This window comes from Tursiops truncatus, chromosome 14 (genome assembly GCF_011762595.2).
Source record: "Tursiops truncatus isolate mTurTru1 chromosome 14, mTurTru1.mat.Y, whole genome shotgun sequence".
In the NCBI taxonomy this organism is placed as follows: domain Eukaryota; kingdom Metazoa; phylum Chordata; class Mammalia; order Artiodactyla; family Delphinidae; genus Tursiops; species Tursiops truncatus.
In genome coordinates, this window is record NC_047047.1 from 11,469,487 (window position 1) to 11,491,951 (window position 22,465).

The following is a 22,465-nucleotide window of genomic DNA, read 5'->3' on the forward strand; positions in this document are numbered from 1 at the left end:
GGGCCGGAAGGACAAGTAGGGCGTCGCCATGACGGGTTGGGCCTAAAGGGAACTGGGCTGCCTGTCTGCTCTGCGACCGGGAAAATACGAGGCAAGGAGGGTTGGGCTGGGCGCCGCCATGACAACCTGATACCGGAAAAGGCGGGGCTATCCTCCCTCATTGATCCTCCTCCGGCATCGGCCTCAGGATGTGAGTAGCGGGAGCCCCTACCCCGTACTGCCCCCGTATTCTTTCTCTTCCCCAGTGATCTGGACTTAGGCCAGGACTCCGGGAAGAAGGATTGGCCACTCTGTTCCCTGGAGATCCCGAGCCTTAGGATTCAGCGCTGTCCTTCACGAGCCTCAGTTCGGCGCGTGTTCAGGCCCCGCCCTCTGAGCGTTTAGGCTCCGCCCCTTTTTCGGGTGATAACGGAGGACTTTCAGGTCCAGTCTCTCAACACCCCAAGCCTTGCCCCCCAAAACACCGGGTCTCGTCCCTCACCCTGCAACCCTACGACTCCAGACTTCTCCCAGGACCTCTAGGACTCTTAGAGCCGTCCTTTTAGAGCTCCAGGTTCCTCCCCCTGGATCATCTGACTTTACCTTTTGGAACTTCCGGGTCTGTCGAGTATCTCAGATCTCACCTATAGGGCCCACAGACTTGTTCTTAGACACCACTGATCTCACGCTGGAGTTCCAGACCTTGTTCCCAAGAACTTGAAGAGCCTATTTGTAGGACCCTCCAGATTTACCCTAGAGCCCCAGCCTCACCCAGGGCTTCCAGATCATGCCCCTAGGACCCTGAGACCCACCCCAGGACCCCCAAACCTGCCCCAGGGCCTCAAGTCTCCCTTTCAGTACCCCTGTTTTCAGGTTTCATGTCTAAGACCCTTTGGTCAAGAGACCTTTACCCAGGACCCAAGACCTCAACCCTTGGACCTCTAACCCTCACTTTTAGGGCCTTTGAACTCATTTAGGGCTCCCAGGTTCTCTCGGAAAACTCTAGGTGTTACTTCTAAGGCCCTAAGCCTTCTCTTCATGATTCCCAAGCCTAAACTAGGGGATGCCCAGACTCCCAGACCCTTCTTCCAGGACCTCCACAGCCTGCCTTGGAATAATCAGACCTTTTTTTCAGATCCTCCACTATCTCCCCAGAAGCTTCCAGCCTGCTCCACAGCCCCCAAGGCTCATGCCTTACCTCTCTACCTCCCTGGCCCTATCCCAGGACCCTTCAGACTCTGAGATTTGCCCAAGACCCCATGGGGTGCCACCCCAGACTCAGATCAGAATTCCCTTTCTTGCCTACTGCCTGGAATTATCCTCAGACTGTCACGTCCCACAGGCAGGCGGCCCTGGAGATCACTGCTCGCTACTGTGGCCGGGAGCTGGAGCAGTATGGCCAGTGTGTGGCAGCCAAGCCTGAGTCATGGCAACGAGACTGTCACCACCTTAAGATGAGCATTGCTCAGTGCACGTCCGCCCAGTGAGTGTGGGCAAGTACGGGGCAGGTGGAGGGGGGGTAGGCAGTGGGGTGGAAGTCTCCCCAGGCCTGAAATGCCCTGCCCCTGCAGTCCAGTCATCCGGCAGATCCGCCAGGCCTGTGCGGAGCCTTTTGAGGCCTTTGAGGAATGTCTTAGAAAGAACGAGGCAGCCGTGGGCAACTGTGCAGAACACGTGCGCCGCTTCCTGCAGTGTGCTGAGCAGGTGCAGCCGACACACGCCTCCTCTACGGCAGAGGTAAGACAGCAGCTCAGCACTTCATCCCACCCCTTCATCTTCGTAGCTGCTCAGAGTAAAGACCTTGGAGTCAGCCTCAGCCCCACACAGACCTTTACCATGCATCCCGCTTTCAGAACATCAGCACATGTTCCCCTCTTACCCATTCCATAGTCCCTGCTTTAGTCCAGCCATCTCCTCCCCCCCTCCACAGCCAAGGTACTTGCCCCAGCCTTCTCCCTGGTCTCCCTGAATCCCCTCTTACCTTGCCTCCATGCGGTGGCCAGAGAGAACATTTAGGAACTGAAAACTAGTCACATTACACCTTTGCTTAAAGCTCTTTGGTGACTTCTCATCCACACTGAGAACAAAATCCCAGGTTCCTGCTGCTTCTCTGTGTTCTTCCCCAGGCTGACCTGATCCACCTCCTCCCTTACCCACTCTCCCTTTCTCGTCCTCATTGCCTCTCAGCTGTATGGGCAATGGGGGTAAGGATGGGGCAAAAAAGTCTTACCTGTTTTTAATGTATACAGTACCTAAACAGATATACACTATATCTATGGTATTAAAGTGTCATGGATGGGTTCAATTTTTAAAAAATGTCTAAAAAGACTCCTTGGGGGGCAATAATTTTTTTTAAAAAACGTTGAGAAATGTTGATTTAGATGTTTACTGTCTCTCCCACTGGCCTGCAAGCTCCAAAGGCAAAAGTCACATCTTGGGCTTCCCTGGTGGCGCAGTGGTTGAGAGTCTGCCTGCCGATGCAGGGGACACGGGTTCGTGCCCCAGTCCGGAAAGATCCCACATGCCGCGGAGTAGCTGGGCCCATGAGCCATGGCCGCTGAGCCTGCATGTCCGGAGCCTGTGCTCCGCAATGGGAGAGGCCACAACAGTGAGAGGCCCGCGTACAGCAGAAAAAAAAAAAAAAAAAAGTCACATCTTTCACCAGCTCCCTCTCAAGCCCCTCCCATTTGCCCCTCTCTCGGTTCCTGGGGCCCCATCTTCTCTGTTCGCACCCAGAAGAGAAGCCTTCTCTTGGACCTCCATGCTGTCAGTCTTACCTCATTCAGTCCGTTCTCTGTGAAGGTCCCAGAGTGATCCCAAAGGAACTCTGACTGTGTACTGCTTCATGGCTCGCATTGACCAGGCCAAGTCTACACCCCGCACAGTCTCTCGGGCCCTGCAGGACATGGCCTCTGGCCCTGCCTCTACCCGACATCCACCTCAAGCTCTGTGTTTTCTGCCCCAGTGAACATGCAGCTACTCGAATGCTGGTCTCTCCTGCTGCCAGGCTTTTATCTCACTTTTCCTCTGCCTGGACTGCCCTTCCCATTCCATCTGGCTAATTTGTATCCCAGCTTCGATGTCACCTCCCCCAGAAAATCCCGTCATGGCCCGTCTCCATCCTCCCAAGATCCCTGAGCTCCCTCCACTATGGCTTATACTTTACTGCCTTGTGTCTGCTTCCCTCCCATCGCCTGTTTCCGAGGAGTTCTTGCCTAAAGACTGGGGAAATGCCCTTCTACCAGGCCCTGTAGACATTGGGTTTTGTTTTTTTTTAATAAGGCACAGATAAGTGAAAGGTTCAGGTTCCAAGAGCAGACACCAGTGAGATGGACTTTTAATTCTTTTCAGAAAATATTCAGTAATGATTGCATACTGTTCACGCTAGTTTATTAATTGTATTTTGGTGATACTTCTTTCAAGTTTTTGAGCATCTGAGCAAAGACGCCACCTTCCTATCTTAGGGCCAGTTGCTCCGTCCCTCCCGGAATGAGCAACCAAGGCTCTCCCTGGTCTTCCTGGGGTCAGCCCTACCCTGCCCCCCTGCTACTCTCTGTCTCCCTGCTGGTAGCCAAAGGAGCTTTTAAAAACGGAAATGGGGTCACATCTGTCCCCTTTAAAGCCTGTGGCTTTCCAGCGCACTCAGAGTCATTAACCCCGCTCCCCGGTCCCCCTGACTGCCCTCCCCTTCCCGGTAATGGCACCCCAGCTGCAGCTTTCCCTCTCCGATTGGAGGCAGTGAAATTCAGGCCTCCTCTCTTCTCTGGTCTCCAAAATGGCAAACACACAGGCTCATCTCGTAAAACACGGCATAAAGACATGTCACGTTAGCGCGGCTGACGGCGTGAAGTGCTGCTTGTACCTCCCGCTCCACACACCTCTGCCCTTCACCCCGATGCAGTTTTCTTCATAGGATTTACCCGCTGACATGTTTTTGTTCATTTGTGTCTGTCCCTCCCTGGAGTCAGAGATGTGTGTCTGCTGCATCCACTGCTGCGTCCCTAGTACCTGTCACAGTGCTGGGCACACAGCAGGTGCTGTGTAAACCCAGCAGAATGCTGCCTTCCCTGCTCCCAGTGATGGCTCGCTGCACCCGAGGTCATCACCTGGCACCCTCTCCCTCGAGGCTGTGAGCTCGGCAAGGGCAGCCTCTGCCGTGTCTACCTGATCTCGCCAGCAGTGGTCCCAGGGCCAGGCCCACAGAGGTGCTAGCAGATGTTGATGCGGCTTTTTTCTGCAGGCACAGCCACTTCCTGCCTCCTGAGGACCCTTCAGACCGTAGGAGAACTGGACATGAGCGACTGCGCTTGATGCCTCCACCCCTGAAGCATGGCCAGGTGGAGTCCTGAGGGCTGTGGACATGGGCCTGGCTTCCCTGGACATCAAGGCTCACAATAAATAAAGACTCTACAGGCTTTGGCTCCTGCCTTCAGCGCCTGCGGGCCCTGTTCCCCAGCTTCACCTAGTGCGCCAAGGAGGGGCCTGGGGCCTGGGGCAAGCTGCTCTGTCTGTTCACCAGGGTTAAGGCGACCCCTCTTCCCCCTCAGCACTGCCAACATCCATTTCCTGTCTCCTGCCGCACGGATACGGAGAAGGGCTCCTTCTCACCTCAACTGTAGCACTTACAAGTCTTCATTGAGTGTTTCCTTGAGGCTTAGGGGGCAATAAATAACACACCTCCTTCCCTCCTGAGTTCAGAACCAGTTGAGCAATAGACATGGGCATGAGGCAATGCAGGTGAAAACACTGGCTTTTGTATGGAAAACAGCTGCATTGACGGATGTGGCTTGGAGTTTGCTGCACTGGACTTCTCCTCTGTCTTGGTTTGCATCCTTCCAGAGTCCAACCCGGAGGATTTGAGTGCAGGTAGTATCTGGGGGCATGATTCCAGGAATACTCGTAGGGAAGTGGAGAGGTGTGACAGAGACGAAGGCAGCCAATAAAAGGTGCATCATCAAAACCGGTCACTGCTGTGGGCAGCTGAGGCTCAGTCCCACCTGGGACTTCTGGGAGGTGGCACAGAACATACCTCAGTTCCCCCATCCCAGGGGCAAGGAAGTTGGGGTGTATGTACACCAACTCCCCATCTGACATTGAGGGATGTTTTCATGGGCATTGACTACCCTATGCGTGGCCGAGTGCCCTCCTGCCACCAAGAGAGGGCCCTGAGCAGAGAGCAGTGGGAAGTCACGTGAGCAGCATTCAGCACACAGGAGAGGGTGCTGAGTGGATCGGGTAGGTACCAGCAGTGGCTGCTGCAGCTTCTTAATGTTTCTCTGCAGGATTACAGGCTCCGTGGGCACAGCTGGTTGATCGTCTTCCTGCAGGGGAGGTCCTAAGGTGCAGAGGGTAGACAGGCAAGTATGCAGAGAGCGAGCCCAGAGCCTGCACCCAGCTTCACCATTCAGATAAGTTGCTCTTCCCTGGAGCGTAATCCAGACTTACAGAAACTGGAAGTGACTGGTCAGCGCTGACCGGACTGGCCATTTGAAATCTAAGGCTTGTGCTCTGGCTTGGAAAAATGAGCTGGGAGCCTCTCCTGGGGATTTGACACCTAAAACAAAGGAACTTGTTGGTTGGCTTCGCAGCCAGGGCGGGAGTCCTATGCAGTCAGGGTTGCAGGGGCCCTTGGATGCCATGTGGCCCGAACAAGAAAACCCAGGTTGTGGAGAGAGGGTTGTGATCAGTTCCTGTGGTCCCTGAAAGGGCTGCTTGGGTCCTGGTGGCTTTCTGTTCCCAGCTCCAGTTTCCTTGGGCTGTGGATTGAGCCCTCAGATTTCTGTGTACGTTTTCAGCCAAACTGTCTTTACTTGAGTAAGCTAGGGTGGGGTTCTCTCCATGTGACTGAAAGAAGTGATAAGAGCGCAGACAAAATGGAGGTGGAGACTACGTTTTAGAACATCTCTAACAGGCCTCTCTTCCACTAGGCTACACCAGCTTCCTTACATGGTGGGTCTCAGGGGTCCACGAGAGCAAAAATGGAAACAAAGTCACCGCATTCACCACATTCTACTAGCTGAAGTAAGTCATGAGGCCAACCCAGACTACAGGCCCTGGAGACGCTGCCTCTTTCTTGGCGGGGAAGGGACTCCACCCCTTGACGGCGTTTGCCTGCAAAGAATTTTTGCCCATATTTACCCATAAAAACTTCATAGTTTCTATTCTTGCGTCTGTTTGGGTAAAATGTATTTTTCTAAGAATTTTTCACATGATCTGAATTTTTAAATGGCCATCAATTTGTTCCTAATATCCTCATGTTATCTTAAGGTCCGTCAAACCTGTGACAAAGGCGCCGTTTTCATTTCTCTCTTTTCTTCTTTTGGCCGAGCCGTGTGGCTGTGGGATCTTGGTTCCCACCTGGGCCCTCGGCAGTGAGGGTGTGGAGTCCTAACCACTGGACCGCCAGGGAGTTCCCCCCGTTTTCATTTCTGACATTGGTTATTTGTGTCCTCTTCCTTTTTTTCTTGATGAGTCTTGACAGGAGTTTATCAGTATTACTAGTCTTTTCACAGAATCTGCTTTTGGCTTTGTTGGTGCTCTCTAGTTCATATATTTATTTTAATTTAAATCTCTTCTTTATTATTACCTTCTTTCCTTGGATTTAATTTTCTGTTTTCTACCTTTTGGAATGTTTAGCTCACTGATTTTCAGCCTTTTCCCTTTTCTAATATATGCACTGTTTCCCCAAAGCATGGCTATTTTGCTTTTTTCATTGATCTCAGATTATTTAGACGTTTAAAATTGTATTTTTAAATTCCTAAACATATGGGGATTTTTCTAGTTATCTTGCCTAATTGCAATTGGGCTGAGAACATATTTTATGTGATTTCAGTCTTTGGAAATCTGTTTCGACTTTCTGGCTTGGCACATGGTCAGTTGTTGTTCATGTGCCGTATGTGCTTGAATGCTTGGCTCGTGACGCATCATCGTAGCTTGGATTCCCCCACAAACAGACTTTGAGACAAGGGTTTGGGAGATGATCCCAGAAAGCACTGGTAGAGCTGTGGGAAGTGAGGCAGGGAAGGGAAGGCAGCACATCAGAGGTGCATTTTCAAGCAAGGTATCACTGTGGGCAGCAGCTTCCTTCTCTGGGCAACTCTGGGAAGCAGTGGAAATAGGCTTCCCACTCTCGGGGTGAGGGCACTTGTACACCCTTCATTTGGTTGAGGGCTACTTAAGGGGATGGGTTTTTTGTGGGGTCTTTTGTTTTTTTTAGTTTGGCCCGCGGGAGTTTGGTTCCCTGGCCAGGGGTCGAACCCGTGCCCCCTGCAGTGGAAGCGCAGAGTGTTAACCACTGGACCGCCAGGGGAGTCCCGAGGGGATGGACTTTTAATTCGCTGCCCCTTCCCGCTTGCCACACACATCAGGCAGAGTGGGCTCTGGTGGAGAGGGATCTCTCCAGCAAAGGTCAGCCGCCTCGCCTGATTCACCCACTGGGTTCACGTCTGTGGCCGCCACCTGTGGCCACAGCTGCCATTGCTCCCGTCTGTCATGGCTGCCTCAGCAGCAGCCAGCGTCATCCTGACCACCTTCGCTGCCTGTCACTACTGATGCCATCACCACATCCCACCATAGCCACCGTTGGTGGAGGTATTGAAATGACAAGAATGCCTTCAAAATGCTTGACTCCGTTCGCAAAGAATGGCTGCATTCAACCCAGGAGGCCAGTGAGAAGTGGTGGGCGTGAAGGCGGGGGGAAGCCCAAGGAAGTGTGTGGGGAGGGACGGACGGCAGTGTTGGGGGGACGCGTGTGCACGCTGAAGGGTCTGAGTGAGCGGATAACGCTCAGGGTTCTGAGGAGGCAGAGTTCCAGTCAAGGCTTCAGAACCGCAGAGTTTGGCTCGGGCGGCAGATGGGCTTGGGCGGCTCCTTGGTGGGTGGTGGCGGTGGCCTGGCGGCTCCTCCTGGCCCTGTTAATGTCAGGGCCAGGCCCGGGGAAGATGGCGCCCTAGAGCCTAGCCTCGCTGGGGTAGGGGCGGGAGGGGACGCGGTGGGGACCGGCCATGTCGGAGGTGACCCGAAGTCTGCCGCAGCGCTGGCGTGCCAGCTTTGGGAGAGGCTCCGACTTCGACTCTTGGGGCCAGCTGGTGGAGGCGATAGAGGAGCATCAGATATTAGCAAGACACCTACAAAAAGAGGCCCAAGCTCAGCACAGCAATTCTGAATTCACCGAAGAACAAAAGAAAACCATAGGCAAATGGCGACATGCTTGGAATTACGAAGTGCAGCTTTACAGCCCACATGGTCCCAAGAAGAATTTAAACTGGAGGATCTGAAGAAGCTAGAACCAATCCTAAAGAATGTTCTTACATATAATAAAGAATTCCCATTTGCTGTTCAGCCTGTCCCCTTAAGAAGAGTTTTAGCACCTGGTGAAGAAGAGAATTTGGAATTTGAAGAAGAGGGTGGTGCTAGAGCAGGGTCTCCTGATGCCTTTCCTGCTAAGAGTTCCCCGTACTTTATTACCAAGGTCGCCATCAGAACCAGGAGTGACGTTACTCATCATCAGAATTGAGAAAATTGGCCTGAAAGATGCTGGGCAACGCATTGATCCCCATGTCACGGTTAGCGTAAAAGATCTGAATGGCGTGGATTTAACTCCTGTGCAAGAGACTCCAGTGGCTTCAAGAGAAGAAGATATGTATGTTCATTTAATGTGGACATGGAGCTCCAGAAGCATGTTGAAAAATTAACCAAAGGTGCAGCTATTTTCTTTGAATTCAAACACTATAAGCCCCAAAAAAAGGTTTACCAGCACCAAATGTTTTGCTTTCATGGAGAAGTATGAAATTAAACCTGGGCCAATTGTAATAGAACTATACAAGAAACCCACTGACTTTAAAAGAAAGAAATTGCAATTGCTGACCAAGAAACCACTTTATCTTCATCTGCATCAAACTTTGCCCAAGGAATGATCGTGACATGAATACCCTGGAACTTCTGTGAATCTTACCACTCAGTAGAAACCATCCTAGCTCTGTGTAGCCTATTCACCCTTCAACAGGCAGGAAGCAAGCCATACCCAGGCCAGCAGGACAGAGCGAGTCCATTACCCAGCTGTAGCCCAGAATTCAAAGTCCAGCACGTCACTGATGGAAAAGACTCCTTTGGATACAGGCTTATTGTAGATCTTGAAACGTTTTCACTTTTCTATTAATTGTGCAATGAATAGCCTCTTTTCTAATGGGCCACTACTCCTTCCCTGCTTCCTGGAACGACACTGTTGTGGGTGGAATGTGCTCACCTGCACACTTAATACAGCAATAAGAGTGTGCTGGAGTTTACACACCTGTCCACTTCCGCTCCAATATGCTCTTCGGTTTTTCGAGTTAATGTCAAACTTTGGGTTGATGTGGGTAGGATAGTATGAAACTGTCTTTGAGAGGAATTGGACCAATTATGCTGCCCAAGGTCAGTCTGGAAATTTATAGGCTGCTCCTCGGAGACGGCCTTGATTCACCCTGATCTCATGGTTCTCCTGCTTAGAAATAGTGTGTCTTGGCCAAATCAGCATCCCATATGGGCGTTGTTCACAGGTTGTAGCTGTGATTTTTCCAGATGACCAGATCGTTCTTCTGAAAGATCATTTTTTTGTTTGTTTGTTTTGTTTTTTTTGCGGTACGCGGGCCTTTCACTGTTGTGGCCTCTCCCGTTGCGGAGCACAGGCTCCGGATGCGCAGGCTCAGCGGCCATGGCTCATGGGCCCAGCCGCTCCGCGGCATGTGGGATCTTCCCGGACCGGGGCACGAACCCGTGTCCCCTGCATCGGCAGGCGGACTCTCAACCACTGCGCCACCAGGGAAGCCTCTGAAAGAGCATATTTTTAGTCATGTTGATTAGCTTCTTTCTACACCACATCGTTACTCTTTCTGATAGTGATTCTGGGGTTAATGATGGAATAATTATGAATTCTTGGTGGGTTTATAATGTCTTCTAAATCATGTAATCTAAAAATAATTTTATTTTTAGATTGTTAGTCAGATGCTAACAAGATACTGCAGGAATAACTGCTGTTTTTCTGACAACTGATTGTGAAACCTTAAAACCTGCCTACCTCTTCTTATAGTGGTGAGTACGCAAATCTGGAGATATTCTGTTTTTTTTTATATAGGTAGATAGGATTGCCATTTATTTCCTATGTAGATATATTTCCATTCACATATGGAAATATGCTGGTCATGAGCTTTTTATAATTTGACTATTTACATTGTTTCAACTTGATAATGGGGCATAAATAAAACTTTCATAGTACACATGAGGTGGATACTTGATACACAGAACATTAAGATTTGGGGTGGGCATTCTGTGGGTTAGGTGTGGAGCCCACATATTTAATATTCACTATTTTAAATGACCAATGCTAGCATGAGGGGAACGCAGTGCCAGTACATGGCCTATTTTTAAACTAGTGTAATAGGCCTGGTCATACCGTTCAGTATGTTTGCTTTTTAAAGTAAGTAACCACAGTCAAGTTCTAGCCCTTGCACTTCAAGAGATCTAGTCTCCACTTTCAGTTGTCTGTTAGGTCTGTTCTGTTTACTGTGATGGATGTTAAAAAACTATATGAGCCTGAAGGATTCTCAGCCAAATTCAGTCTTGCCTCTCTCTTGATTAGCTTAATTCCAAAATGCTTCCATCCACAGTAGCTTGAGGGGATGAGGAATTCGCCTTAATAAATTACTTTGTTGTTCACGCAACTCTTAGACTGTGAGTTGTCAGCCCCACCCCCCCCCGGCCGCTGACCCCCAGACTGTAAGCTCCTCAGGGGGCAAGAACCACATGTTCGCCACATCACGTACATTTTCTGAGGTGCTTGGCAGCGCTCTGTACCCTGTGGAGTACTCGGTACCTTCTGTTTGATGTTGCTGACAAGACCTAAAACTAATCCCTTAAAAAACCTACCATTTGGGTTTCCCTGGTGGCGCAGTGGTTGAGAATCTGCCTGCCAATGCAGGGGACACGGGTTCGAGCCCTGGTCTGGGAGGATCCCACATGCCGCGGAGCAACTAGGCCCGTGAGCCACAACTACTGAGCACGCGCGTCTGGAGCCTGTGCTCCGCAACGGGAGAGGCCACGACAGTGAGAGGCCCGCGCACCGCGATGAAGCATGGCCCCCGCTTGCCTCAACTAGAGAAAGCCCTCGCACAGAAACGAAGACCCAACACAGCCAAAAATTAATTAATTAATTAATTTTAAAAAATAGTAGTACTTAAAAAAAAAAAACCTACCATTAAAATGTAGCAAAACTGGAAGAAAAAAAAAAAAGCCAGTCAAAGGTGTGTGGAGGTTAGCAGGCGGGGTACGTGAACCAGAAAGCAGAGTCTTCGAGGGTCATCATTTTCACCTTTGATGGCTGGACTGAGGATTTTGTGCTTGTCACTGAACATACTGACTTTGATGATAAAGATTATCACTATATTAATGGTAAGAAATATTTCAGTCAGCACTTACCTTCAAAGGGTAAGCACCTCATTTATACCATCAAAAACTTTCCGGCAGAATGTGTGCAAATAGAAGTCAGATCTCTAAAGAAATTAATAATCTTGAAAGAAAGTAAGCTAGCTTTTACTGTAAAGTGTGCTGCTTTTCAAAAGTCCTGCTGCCACACCCTAGACCAATTAAATCAGAATCTCCTGGGGTAAGACCCACCCAGACATGGGTATTTTTTTTAAAATACCGATTTTAAATTTTATTTCAATATACAGCCAAGAACCACCGCCCTGGCGGAATTCCTCATTTTTGGTTGACTGCGTTTTGTAATATTAACTTGTTTGGAAATAAAGTTCTGAAAGTTGTTGACCCTATTTCTGAAGCCCCTGATGATCTAGAATTTATAGAGTCTGGGAGCCTATGAGTGTCACAATAGTATTTCTAACCCAATGAATCTTTACCAGTGAGGTGGGGACATACGAAACAAGGTCAGATTCAAGTAATTTACATCCTTTCCTCCTTCTCTGATGGGCCAGAAATTATGGGATGCAAGGTGTGTCAGTTCAACTGGACAGAAGGAAAGGGTGTCACTCTAAAAAGCATTAAGCAGCAAAAATGTCAAGGACATGGACAAGTTTGTGCAATAAGGGGACCTGCCCTCCTGAGTCTTCCAAGGCCAGAGGCCTGGACACTGCTGCTGGGACTGTGCTGGCTGCAGAGCATGTCCAAAGTCAAATCTCTTACTTCCCCAGAGAAGACATTGAAGATAACACGGTGACCTCGATGCAGCAGTGTGAGGTGCTGGCGAGAAAAAGGGGGGAAATGCAAATCGGTAAAATGGAGAAAGAGAACAACTCCAAAGATTCTGTACCCAGCAGAGCGTGAGCCCCAGGGAACCAAGTCCAGGGAAGCATATTTACATATGTTCTTAAGACACGTAAAGGCAAGACTTTAAAAAAGAAGACGGCAAATAAAATAGTACTAATTTAAATGGATATAACCTATACAGAATAAAAATGACAACGACCTGTTTCTTCCTGTCTGATGATACAGTAAAATAGTTTTGCTTTCTCTGTTTCCTTTTCCAGTAATAATTCTCTGAACTGCCTGCAGTCTTTAGGATGTCTTATTTTCTTTCATTTAGTGGTAAAACTGAGAATCCTAATGATTCCGTGTTCAGTGCTTTTGTTGAGAGAATGTTTTAGCTCGATGTCATCACGTTGGCCTGACACCAGGAATCAGTGTGATGTGTGCCTTCTGAGAGTAGAACTTCAAGGCAAAGTGAATTTTACATAATAGAGTAAAAGTGATAAAGTAAAAGAAAACAAACAAAAAACAAAAAATCCTCATTTAATTCTTCTTTACATTTCGAGAAAAGGAAAAGTGACCAAAATGCACATTATAAAAGCCTCAATATCACAGGTAAGTAAATCACGTCTCTTTTTAGCAAAATGTGTCCAGGACACTTAGCAAGTAAGATCTTTCCGTTTTCTTTGGTAAGGAGCTTATATGCTGAATGGGATTTGCCAAAATTTACATTTGCACTCTCTGCTGAATATGCAGATAAATAAGCAAAGTCTAGTTTGTATTTGTATAAGAGATCAGCAATTTTTTTGTTTTATGTCTTCTGCAACTTCAAGGCAACCTTCATAGAAATTAAGAAATGATGTGAAGCTCCAGTTTTCATTGAAAAAGTACCTAAGAGCTAGGGGAAACATTTGTTGTGGCTGCCATGCCTCAGTTGAGTCACTGTAGAAAGTATGATCATTGCTGAGATACGATGGAGTCAGTTTCGCACTGTAAGGGGCCAACACATCTGTTACGCTCTAGAGTCTACCCTTCTGTTGGCCCACAAGACATTTTAGTTGCAATATCTGAATGAGGAAATGTAATTCTACTCGGTTTCATAGTGCGGTCAAGGGAACAGTACGCTGATCGTACGTGTTTGTGTCGATTCAATGGCTGCTGTTTTCAGCTGAGCTTTGGTGTCTTTTGGGGAGACAAACAAGCAAACGAACACACTGGCTTTTTTTTTAATATATAAATTTATTTTATTATTTATTTATTTATTTTTGGCTGCGTTGGGTCTTTGTTGCTGTGCGTGGGCTTTCTCTAGTTGCGGTGAGCTGGGGGCTACTCTTCATTGTGGTGCGCGGGCTTCTCGTTGCAGTGGTTTCACTTGTTGCAGAGCACGGGCTCTAGGCGCACGGGCTTCAGTAGTTGTGGCACGCAAGCTCATTAGTTGTGGCTCGCGGGCTCTAGAGCGCAGGCTCAGTAGTTGTGGCGCGCCGGCTTAGTTGCTCTGCGGCATGTGGGATCTTCCCGGACCAGGGCTCAAACCTGTGTCCCCTGCATTGGCAAGCAGATTCTTAACCACTGCGCCACCAGGGAAGTCCCAACACACTGGCTTTTGATAGATTTAGAAGTACTTGCCTGTCTCATCCTGAACTTGTGATGTTCAGTCTCCACATGTGCTTTCATATACTCTTTTCCACCATGTGCAATCCCCAGTTTTTTTCTGCATAGTGTGCAGTATGATATATTTTGGTTACTTACTTTCCTAATCCAGTTATATATGTCCTTCCATTTGTCATTAAAATAACATAAACATTTAGTCTGTGTTTTATGTGTTATCTGGGTCATGCTGGCATTGGTACTATAATTATTCTCATTTTCATTATCTGAACTCCTAGAAAACAAAGTCACGATATTCACAATGTTAAATATTAAACTATCACTGTCCCAGTCCAAAGTACAACAGTTGATCCACAGAGACAGAGTATTAACATACAACTACAATGTACTTGTTACACATTTAAGTTGCATCATTCAGAGTGATGCAGCGATGGAGGATTCAATACCCTGAGTCAAATTATACATTGGGAGGAAAACAACAACAATGGCAGGGAATTCCCTGCAGTCCAGTGGTTAGGACTTTGCGCTTCCACTGCAGGGGGCCCGGGTTCGATCCCTGGTCAGGGAACTAAGATTCTGCAAGCGGTGCTGCACGGCCAAAAAAAAAAAAGGCAGGTGGTTAACTCCTGAAATTTAATCTCCACTCAGACTTCTCTGCCAAACTCCAGATTTGCATATCAATTGCCTACTCGACATTTTTTGTGTTTTTTTTTTAATTACTACGCTTACTTTATTTTATTTAGTTATTTATTTTTTGGCTGCAGTGGGTCTTTGTTGCTGCTCACGGGCTTTCTCTAGTTGCGGTGAGCAGGGGCTACTCTTCATTGAGGTTCGCAGGCTTCTCATTGCGGTGGCTTCTCTTGTGGAGCACGGGCTCTAGGAGCCCATGGGCTTCAGTAGTTGCAGCACATGGGCTCAGTAGTTGTGGCTCACGGGCTCTAGAGTGCAGGCTCAGTAGATGGGGCGCACCAGGTTAGTTGTTCCGTGGCATGTTGAATCTTCCCGTACCAGGGCTCGAACCCGTGTCCCCTGCATTGTCAGGCGGATTCTTAACTCCTGCACCACCAGGGAAGTCCCAACGTTTCTATTTTGATGTCTTGAAACATCTCAATATTACCATGTTCAGAGCTGAGCTTCTGATTCTCCTCCTAAAACTGTTCCACCTCTGTCTCCCCTAACTCAGGCAGATCCATTCTGCCCGCTGCTCAGGCCAAAGACCTTGGGAGCCTCCTTAACCCCACTTTTCTTTCACATCCAATATCCAGTGCATTTGGAAATCCCATTGGCTCCTTCTTCAAAATATATCCACCATCCCTCTACCTTTCAGCACCTCCTGTTACCAAATCCAGCGGGAACCACCATCCCTCACACCTGGGTTTCTGCACAGCCTCGTCCCTACTCTCCAAGTTTCTCCTTCCTCCCACCCTGAGTGTGTTCTCAATACAAAAGCTAGAGGGATCCTTTTAAACATGTAAGTCAGAATATCTGTCACTTCTCCATCTGAAACTGTGCAAAGGTATATCATCTCAGAGCAAAAGCCAAAGTCCGTAGAGTAGCCTGTGATGCCCTGCGCCGTCTGGGCACCCTCCTCCTCATGCCTTCTGACCTCATTTCCTTCCAAGTTCCCAGCCACGTGGACTCATTCCTGCTCTTCGAACACTCCAGGAGTGGCCCTGCCTCAGGGCCTTTGCTTAATTCTGCTGGGAGCCTTCTTCTCCCAGAGAAGCATGTGACTGTCACCTCTAAGTCTTTTCTCAAATGTCACCTTCCTACCACCCTACGTAGCACAGATACGTACCTCTTGCCCTGCACTTCGGATAACCTGCTCTTCTCCTTTTATCACCTCTTTGCCTACCTTATTTATTAGTATTATTGCTTACGGTCTGTCTCTCCCACTCGAACAGGCAGGAATCTTTGTCTCATCTGTTCATTGCTATATCCAAAGCCTTGAGGATAGTGTCTGATAGGTGCTCAATGAATATTTTATTATTTTATTTTATTTTATTTTTGGCCATGCTGCGTGGCCTGCAGGATCCTAATTCCCCCACCAGGGATCGAACCAGTGCCCCCTGCAGTGGAAGCTCAGAGCCCTAACCACTGGACCAGCAGGAACTCCCTCAATATATATTTTAGAATGAACGAAGGAGGTGATCACTATGCTCTGTTCAGGTCACAGCCTAGGAAGTGTGGCTGGAGCTGTCGTGGTGAGGTCCGGGGCCCCGGAGTGGTAAGGCTGAGGCCTCAGGGCCCAGGGGTTCACCATTGCACTCCCTCACCTCTGCCCTAAGTGGCTCTAGCCTATTTATCAAGGTTGCATCATCGTCTGGGGAAGAAGTTTCATTGGAAATGCAAGTATCATCTTATTTGAAAGACAGGCAGATCCCTCAAAGTTGCTCAGATCTGTAGGCAGGCTGTGCTAAATCAGGTGGTAGGGAATGCCCTCCGAGAAGATGACATTTGAGCAAAGACTTGCTGCTAGGTCCAGGGCATGCGATCGAATCTCAGTGCGGAGAGAGGGGAGGGGGCAGCAATGAGATATGGTAAAAATTTGTTTCTCTGCTCAACCTAGTAATGCTCTAGGGCTCAGAGACTTCCACTTGACTTTCTGCACATGTCAAGCAGATGAAGGAAGAGAGAGAGCTTGAGGATTATGGAGAGGTTTTTTAGGGGCCAGTTCTGGAAGTGCTGGTGTACATCACTACTGCCACCAACCAGAACTCAGCCCCACCTCACGGCAAGGGATGCTGAGAGATGTAGCATACTTGTGTGCTCCGGAGGCAAAGCAAGTAAGCGCTCAGCATCGTCTGTGCCACATAGGTACCCTGCGTAATTCGGGGACAATACTCAGGGCTGTAGAATGAGTAGAGTACCAGGCACACACTGGTGTGGATGGGAGAGGTGTGTGGCCTGGAACAGCCTTTCGGGAAGGCAATGTGGAAGAATCTTCTTCCCTCTGTAGGAATTTATGCTACAGAATCATGAGTGTACAGATGTAAGTGTACAAGAACGCATCCAGCAATGCAGTTCACAGTAATAAAAATTGGAAACATTGGACAAAAAATGGGATGCAGATCATTTAAAAACAAAGACAGGGACTTCATTGGCAGTCCAGTGGTTAAGACTCTGCACTTCCATTGCAGGGGACATGGGTTCGATCCCTGGTTGGGGAACTCACATCCCACATGCCACGTGGCATGGCCACAAACAAATAAACAAACAAAGACAGATCTTCTTATATTGTCATCTGAACAGATGTCCAATAAAATGCAAATTGTACTGTAATTATAGTGTGATCTCAGGAAGAATATTTATACATTAATTTTTAAAATACATAGTATTTGCACGTGGTACAAAAATTCGAAAGATAGAAAAGGCTATCCACTGAAAAATCTCCCTGTCACCCCTGCTCCGGGTCATCAAGTTCATCTCCTTACAGGCAGCCTATGCTACCAGTTTCTTGTATATCTTTCTAGGAGCATCTTATGTATACACCAGCAAAGACATACATATGTGGACACATTCCCACACATATGTGTGTGTATCTCGATCCTCGTTTTTTATGCAAATGCTAACTTACTATACATATATTGTTTTCAAAACAATTTTTTACTGAAGTATAGACTTAAAATGTTGTATTAGTTTCAGCTGTACAGCAAACTGATTCCGTTATATAAGAGTATTTCAGATTCTTTTCCATTTCAGGTCTTACCAGATACTGAATATAGTTCCCAATGCCACACAGTAGGTCCTTGCTGTTTATCCATTTTATACATACTAGTGTGTATGTTAATCCCAAACTCTTAGTTTATCCCTCCCCCCAACTATCCCCTTTGGGAACCATAAATTGGTTTTCTATGTCTGTGAGTCTATTTCTGTTTTGTAAATAAGTTCATTTGTATCATTTTTTTTCGATTCCACATATAAGTGATATGTGATATTTGTCTTTCTCTGTCTGACTTACTTCACTCAGTATGATCATCTCTAGGTCTTTTGTCACCTAAAAATTTAACTTTGTGATCATTCCATTATGAGTACCTAAATAATTCTCTCTTTCTTTTTATGGCTACATAATATTTCCTTTTATGGATATAAAAAATGAGTTATATTTAAAATTAAGTGTTTCCAGCCCATATATACATAGAACTATATGCAGAATATCCTCAAACTCTTCACAGCTCTTGCTAAGGCCGCAGTGACCTCCACGTGCAGTGAGCACTTTTCAGTCCTCCTCTTGGCCGCTCTTGACGGGTTGCTTTCTGACAAAGACTCTCTCCTTGATCAAACTTGAGTCAATTTCCCCCAGGCCCTATTTTTGATTAGGTCTCAACCTTGGCCGCCATCCTGTGTCTGGTCTGCCCAACCCAGTCTCAGCAAAGAATCCTGCTAAGTTGGTTTAGGAAGAATTCCCTCATCTTTGACATCTGATCAAGTTCCTCACGCCCACCTTTGACATCTAAGTCCTTCACCTGCCTTAGCAAGAATTCTGTTAGGTCAGTTTCGCAAGAATTCCTTGAAGTCTCCCCTTAGTCATTTTCCATCCACTGAGCCCTTCGTGCTGCCCTTGGTTCTAAATCCCCCTTGTCCTTGTTGGAGTCAGTGTTGAGTCAGATCTCTCTGCCCTATTGCAGTACTCCTATTGCAACAGTCCTGAGGAAAGCCTTTTTTACCATTTTAACAAGTGTCAGTATTAACCTTTAACCTTGCTCCCTTAACCATTCCCTGAAACTCGTCTTCCCTTGTCTTTCTGTACACACTTTGCAGGCCTCCTCCTGCCTCTCTGGCCATCCCTCCACCTACTCCCACCCCTGGCGGTATTCTTCAAGCCTTGAACCAGGCCTCTTCTATTCTCTACTCTCTGCAGTGACATTTCCTATAGAGAATTGCAAACAGTTCATTGCGTCACAGATGGTTTCCTTCAGCCCAGGCCTCTGCCACAGGCTTCCCCCGACTACATGGATTTTTCTCAGATTTTCCAAGGGAACACTCACCATCCAGAACTAAAGGCAACATCTTCCCAAGCTTGTCTGTCATTTCCTTTGGCCCCCTCACCCTTTCTCATGGCCACGTCATTGCACCTGGGCCTGGAGGGCTGTTGCTCGCCATGGCCAGTGTGCTTAGTTAATTCCTTCTCATCATTTAGACCTGAGCTCAGCCCAGAGTCCCTTAGAGAGTCTGCTCTGTCCCCGCCCTCCTCAGAGGCCAGATTCCACTTCTGTATGTTTTCACAGCAGTGCCATAAGCACCTCACTTGTGGCCCCACTTGAAAGAGGGAACCTCAGGCTGATCCGGACCGAGAGACAGTCTGCAAAATGACTGTCTTGGACTCTTCAAAAACATCAGTGTCATGAAAGACAGAAAAAGTCCAGGGACTGGTGCTAAAGAGACATTGTTTGGGCCATCCATCTCTAAGCCATTATTGGGATAATTGGGATATTTGAATATGGACTGTATATTAGACAATAAATGTTAAGTGCCTTGGGTTTGATAATGATATTGAGTTAGTATATAAGAATTATAGGGAATTCCCTGCCAGTCCAGTGGTTAGGACTCTGAGCTCTCACTGCCTTGGGCCCGGGTTTGATCCCTGGTTGGGGTAGGATCCCACAAGCCGTGCAGTGTGGCCAAAAAAAAAAAGTTGCTTAATATATGAGAATTATATAATATATAAGAATTCTTTAGGAGATACATGTCTAGGGATGAAGTCTCATAATAAATGCAACTTATTCTCAAACAGTTCAGAAAAGAAATGTGAGTGTATATATGTATATACCTATAACTATAGGTATTACATATACACCTATACCTATCATTCACACATATGTACATATATATACACACTATATATAAACATATCTATCTATCTATCTATCTAGAGAGAACAAATGTGTCAAAAGGTTAATAATTGGTACATCAAGGTAAGGGATATACTGTATTATTTTTGCAACATTTTGTAGGTTTGAAGTTTTCCAAAATAAAAAATGGGAGGAAAATCAGTGAACATGTAAAGTATAAAAAGCTTTGGGGAAGAACTTCTTGATAACAGTCATTCAGGCCATGTTGTCATCCTTTTGTTTTCAACTACAGTCCAAAAAGATTGACTTTTCTGGGCTTCCCTGGTGGCACAGTGGTTAAGAATCCGCCTGCCAATGCAGGGGACACAGGTTCGATCCCTGGTCCAGGAAGATCCCACATGCCACAGAGCAACTAAGTCCACGTGCCACAACTACTGAGCCTGCGCTCTAGAGCCCACGAGCCACAACTACTGAAGCCCGTGTGCCTAGAGCCCGTGCTCTGCAACAACAGAAGCCACCACAATGAGAAGCCCACGCACGGCAATGAAGAGTAGCCCTCTTTGCTCACTGCAACTAGAGAAGTCCCGCGTGCAGCAACGAAGACCTAACGCGGCCAAAAATAAATAAATTAAATAAATAACTTAAAAAAAAAAGATTGACTTTTCTAAAAAAAAAAAAATCTGAGACACAACTTAATGATTTAAAGTACAATCCAGTTGATAACACCTTAACTTAAACGGCTCAAGATCATAGAGATATAGTTTATTCTTTCTAGTTTTGAAGTTGGACACAGGCTGTGCATGGGTTTATTCTATTATATTTTAAATAACAAAATAAATAAAGCAGGCCATGCATAGAATAGTGATGACAGTATTATGGAAAAGACATTTTTCTTGGTCCAAGTCTGAGCTCTTGAGGTACAAAAAGCAGAAAGGAGGAATAAATAAAATTAAAATCTGATGTTAATGAAACAGGAAATAAAAAAGCAAAAAAAAAAAAAAGGCTTAAAAAGATGAATTCCAAGTTGCTTCTTCAGGAGCCTGATTAAGGAAAAAGTTAAAAGAGATGCATTAAAAATTAGAAAGGAAATGTAACCAGAAATTGTCTGGAAACTACTGTGTGCCGCTCTATTACAAAAATTTCCTGGGCTTCCCTGGTTGCACAGTGGTTAAGAATCCGCCTGCTAATGCAGGGGACACGGGTTCGGGCCCTGGTCGGGGAACTAAGATCCTGCATACCAAAAAGTAAAACAAAACAAAACAAACACCCGTATATCCTTTACTCAGATTTACTTATTGCTAACATTTTGCCTCATTTGCTTTGTTGCTTGTTCTCTCTCTCCCTCTCTCTCTCTCTCTCTCTCTGTATGTTCTTAACTTTTTTTTTCCCTGAACAATTTGAGAATAAGTTGCAAACATCATGGCCTTTAACTCCTGGTGTAATACAAAGCACAGTAGTGAGGGAGCTTCTGGTAGCAATGAGAAATTCAGTGGTAGGGTCCTCCACAGGCTGGGGTGGCGGTAAGACATGGTACCACTGAACTGGACTGCCTTGTGTTACTGGGAATAACAGGATTCTGAAAAAGCAGAGGCAGGTGGGGTTACTTAACTGTCAGAAATGTGGACATAATTACTGGAATGGGCAGCAAGCTTGAGGTAGCAACCAGGGTACCTTGATACACAGAGATCTGTGGCAATGACTGATGATCCACAGTGTCTTTGGGAAAGAGATATGACAGCATCTGAATAGAGTATTGTTTGGTTGTATAACCAGAAAACATGGAGATCTGGGGAGCTGAAGCCCGATGGCTTTCACTACAGTGGAAAATCACAAGTTCTCACCCAGTTTCTAGATCTGAGTCAGTTCTCAGACTGACAGATGGGCAGTCCAGTTCCCTGTGGGGAAGGACTTGGTAAGGCCACTGCAAGTATGCACAATATTCCTCTAGTTCCTCCTTAAAGGGACTCGTGGCCATTTTCTAGAGAAACCGTCCACTATGGAAAAGGGGATTCCTAGATTTCTCGAGGGCTGTGGAATACTGGATTCTGAGGTGACACCAATACCAGGGGATCGGAAATGCCATTGTGGTTCCCCCGGCTGGAATGAGGCTGAGAGATGAAAGGTAATAAATGAAATCCTGATTCATGTTTGTCTCACTGTGGGTCTAGTGGGCCCACAGATCCATCCTGCAGTTACATCTCCTAACGGTAATGGATTAACAGGTAGCAGACCTCACATATTGATTGGTTCCCTCACCAATTATGTTAGGGAAAGCCTAGCATGTAGTGACAAGACAGTACATAAAGGATAATATCCTATCAGGGGTGGAATTGCAGAGATTAGCACCTATATCAGACTAAAAGATGCAGGACTCCCTATCATACACCTATTTGGTTCTCATGAATATAAAAAAACAGACAGATTATGGTGGATGGCTGTGGATTTCCATCCACTTAACCAAGTGATAGTCCCAATTGTAGTTGCTGAGCTGGATCTTTTCTTTTTTTATTTATTTATTTGGCTGTGCTGGGTCTTAGTTGTGGCATGTGGGGTCTTTAGTTGTGTCATGTGAACTCTTAGTTGCAGCATGTGGGATCTAGTTCCCTGACTAGGGATCGAACCCAGGCCCCCTGCATTGGGAGCGTGGAGTCTTAGCCACTGGACCACCAGGGAAGCCTCTCTGAGCTGGATCTTTACCTGAACAGATCAATACAGATTTTGGCACTTGGTATGAAGCTATTGATTTGGTAAATGCATTCTTTTCAATCTCCATCATTAAAAAGGCTCAAAGGCATTTTGTTTATATGTGGGAAGGCCAGCAGAATACATTGACTGTCTTGCCCCAGTGC

General features: G+C 46.9%; 1 protein-coding gene and 1 pseudogene across 1 annotated transcript in view; both read left to right on the forward strand.

Moving 5' to 3' along the window:
• The first annotated feature begins 2 nt into the window (after positions 1-2).
• Positions 3-22,465, forward strand: part of CHCHD5 (coiled-coil-helix-coiled-coil-helix domain containing 5) — a 47,846-nt gene continuing 25,383 nt past the window's right edge. Inside the window, exons 1-5 of the mRNA XM_033838508.2 lie at positions 3-190; positions 1,322-1,462; positions 1,551-1,716; positions 4,220-6,000; positions 9,949-10,047. Coding sequence (XP_033694399.1) covers positions 189-190; positions 1,322-1,462; positions 1,551-1,716; positions 4,220-4,243 — 333 coding nt within the window. The 5' untranslated portion in view covers positions 3-188 and the 3' untranslated portion in view covers positions 4,244-6,000; positions 9,949-10,047. The remainder of the gene's footprint in view (positions 191-1,321; positions 1,463-1,550; positions 1,717-4,219; positions 6,001-9,948; positions 10,048-22,465) is intronic.
• LOC109549289 (axin interactor, dorsalization-associated protein pseudogene) lies at positions 5,997-9,222 on the forward strand (annotated as a pseudogene).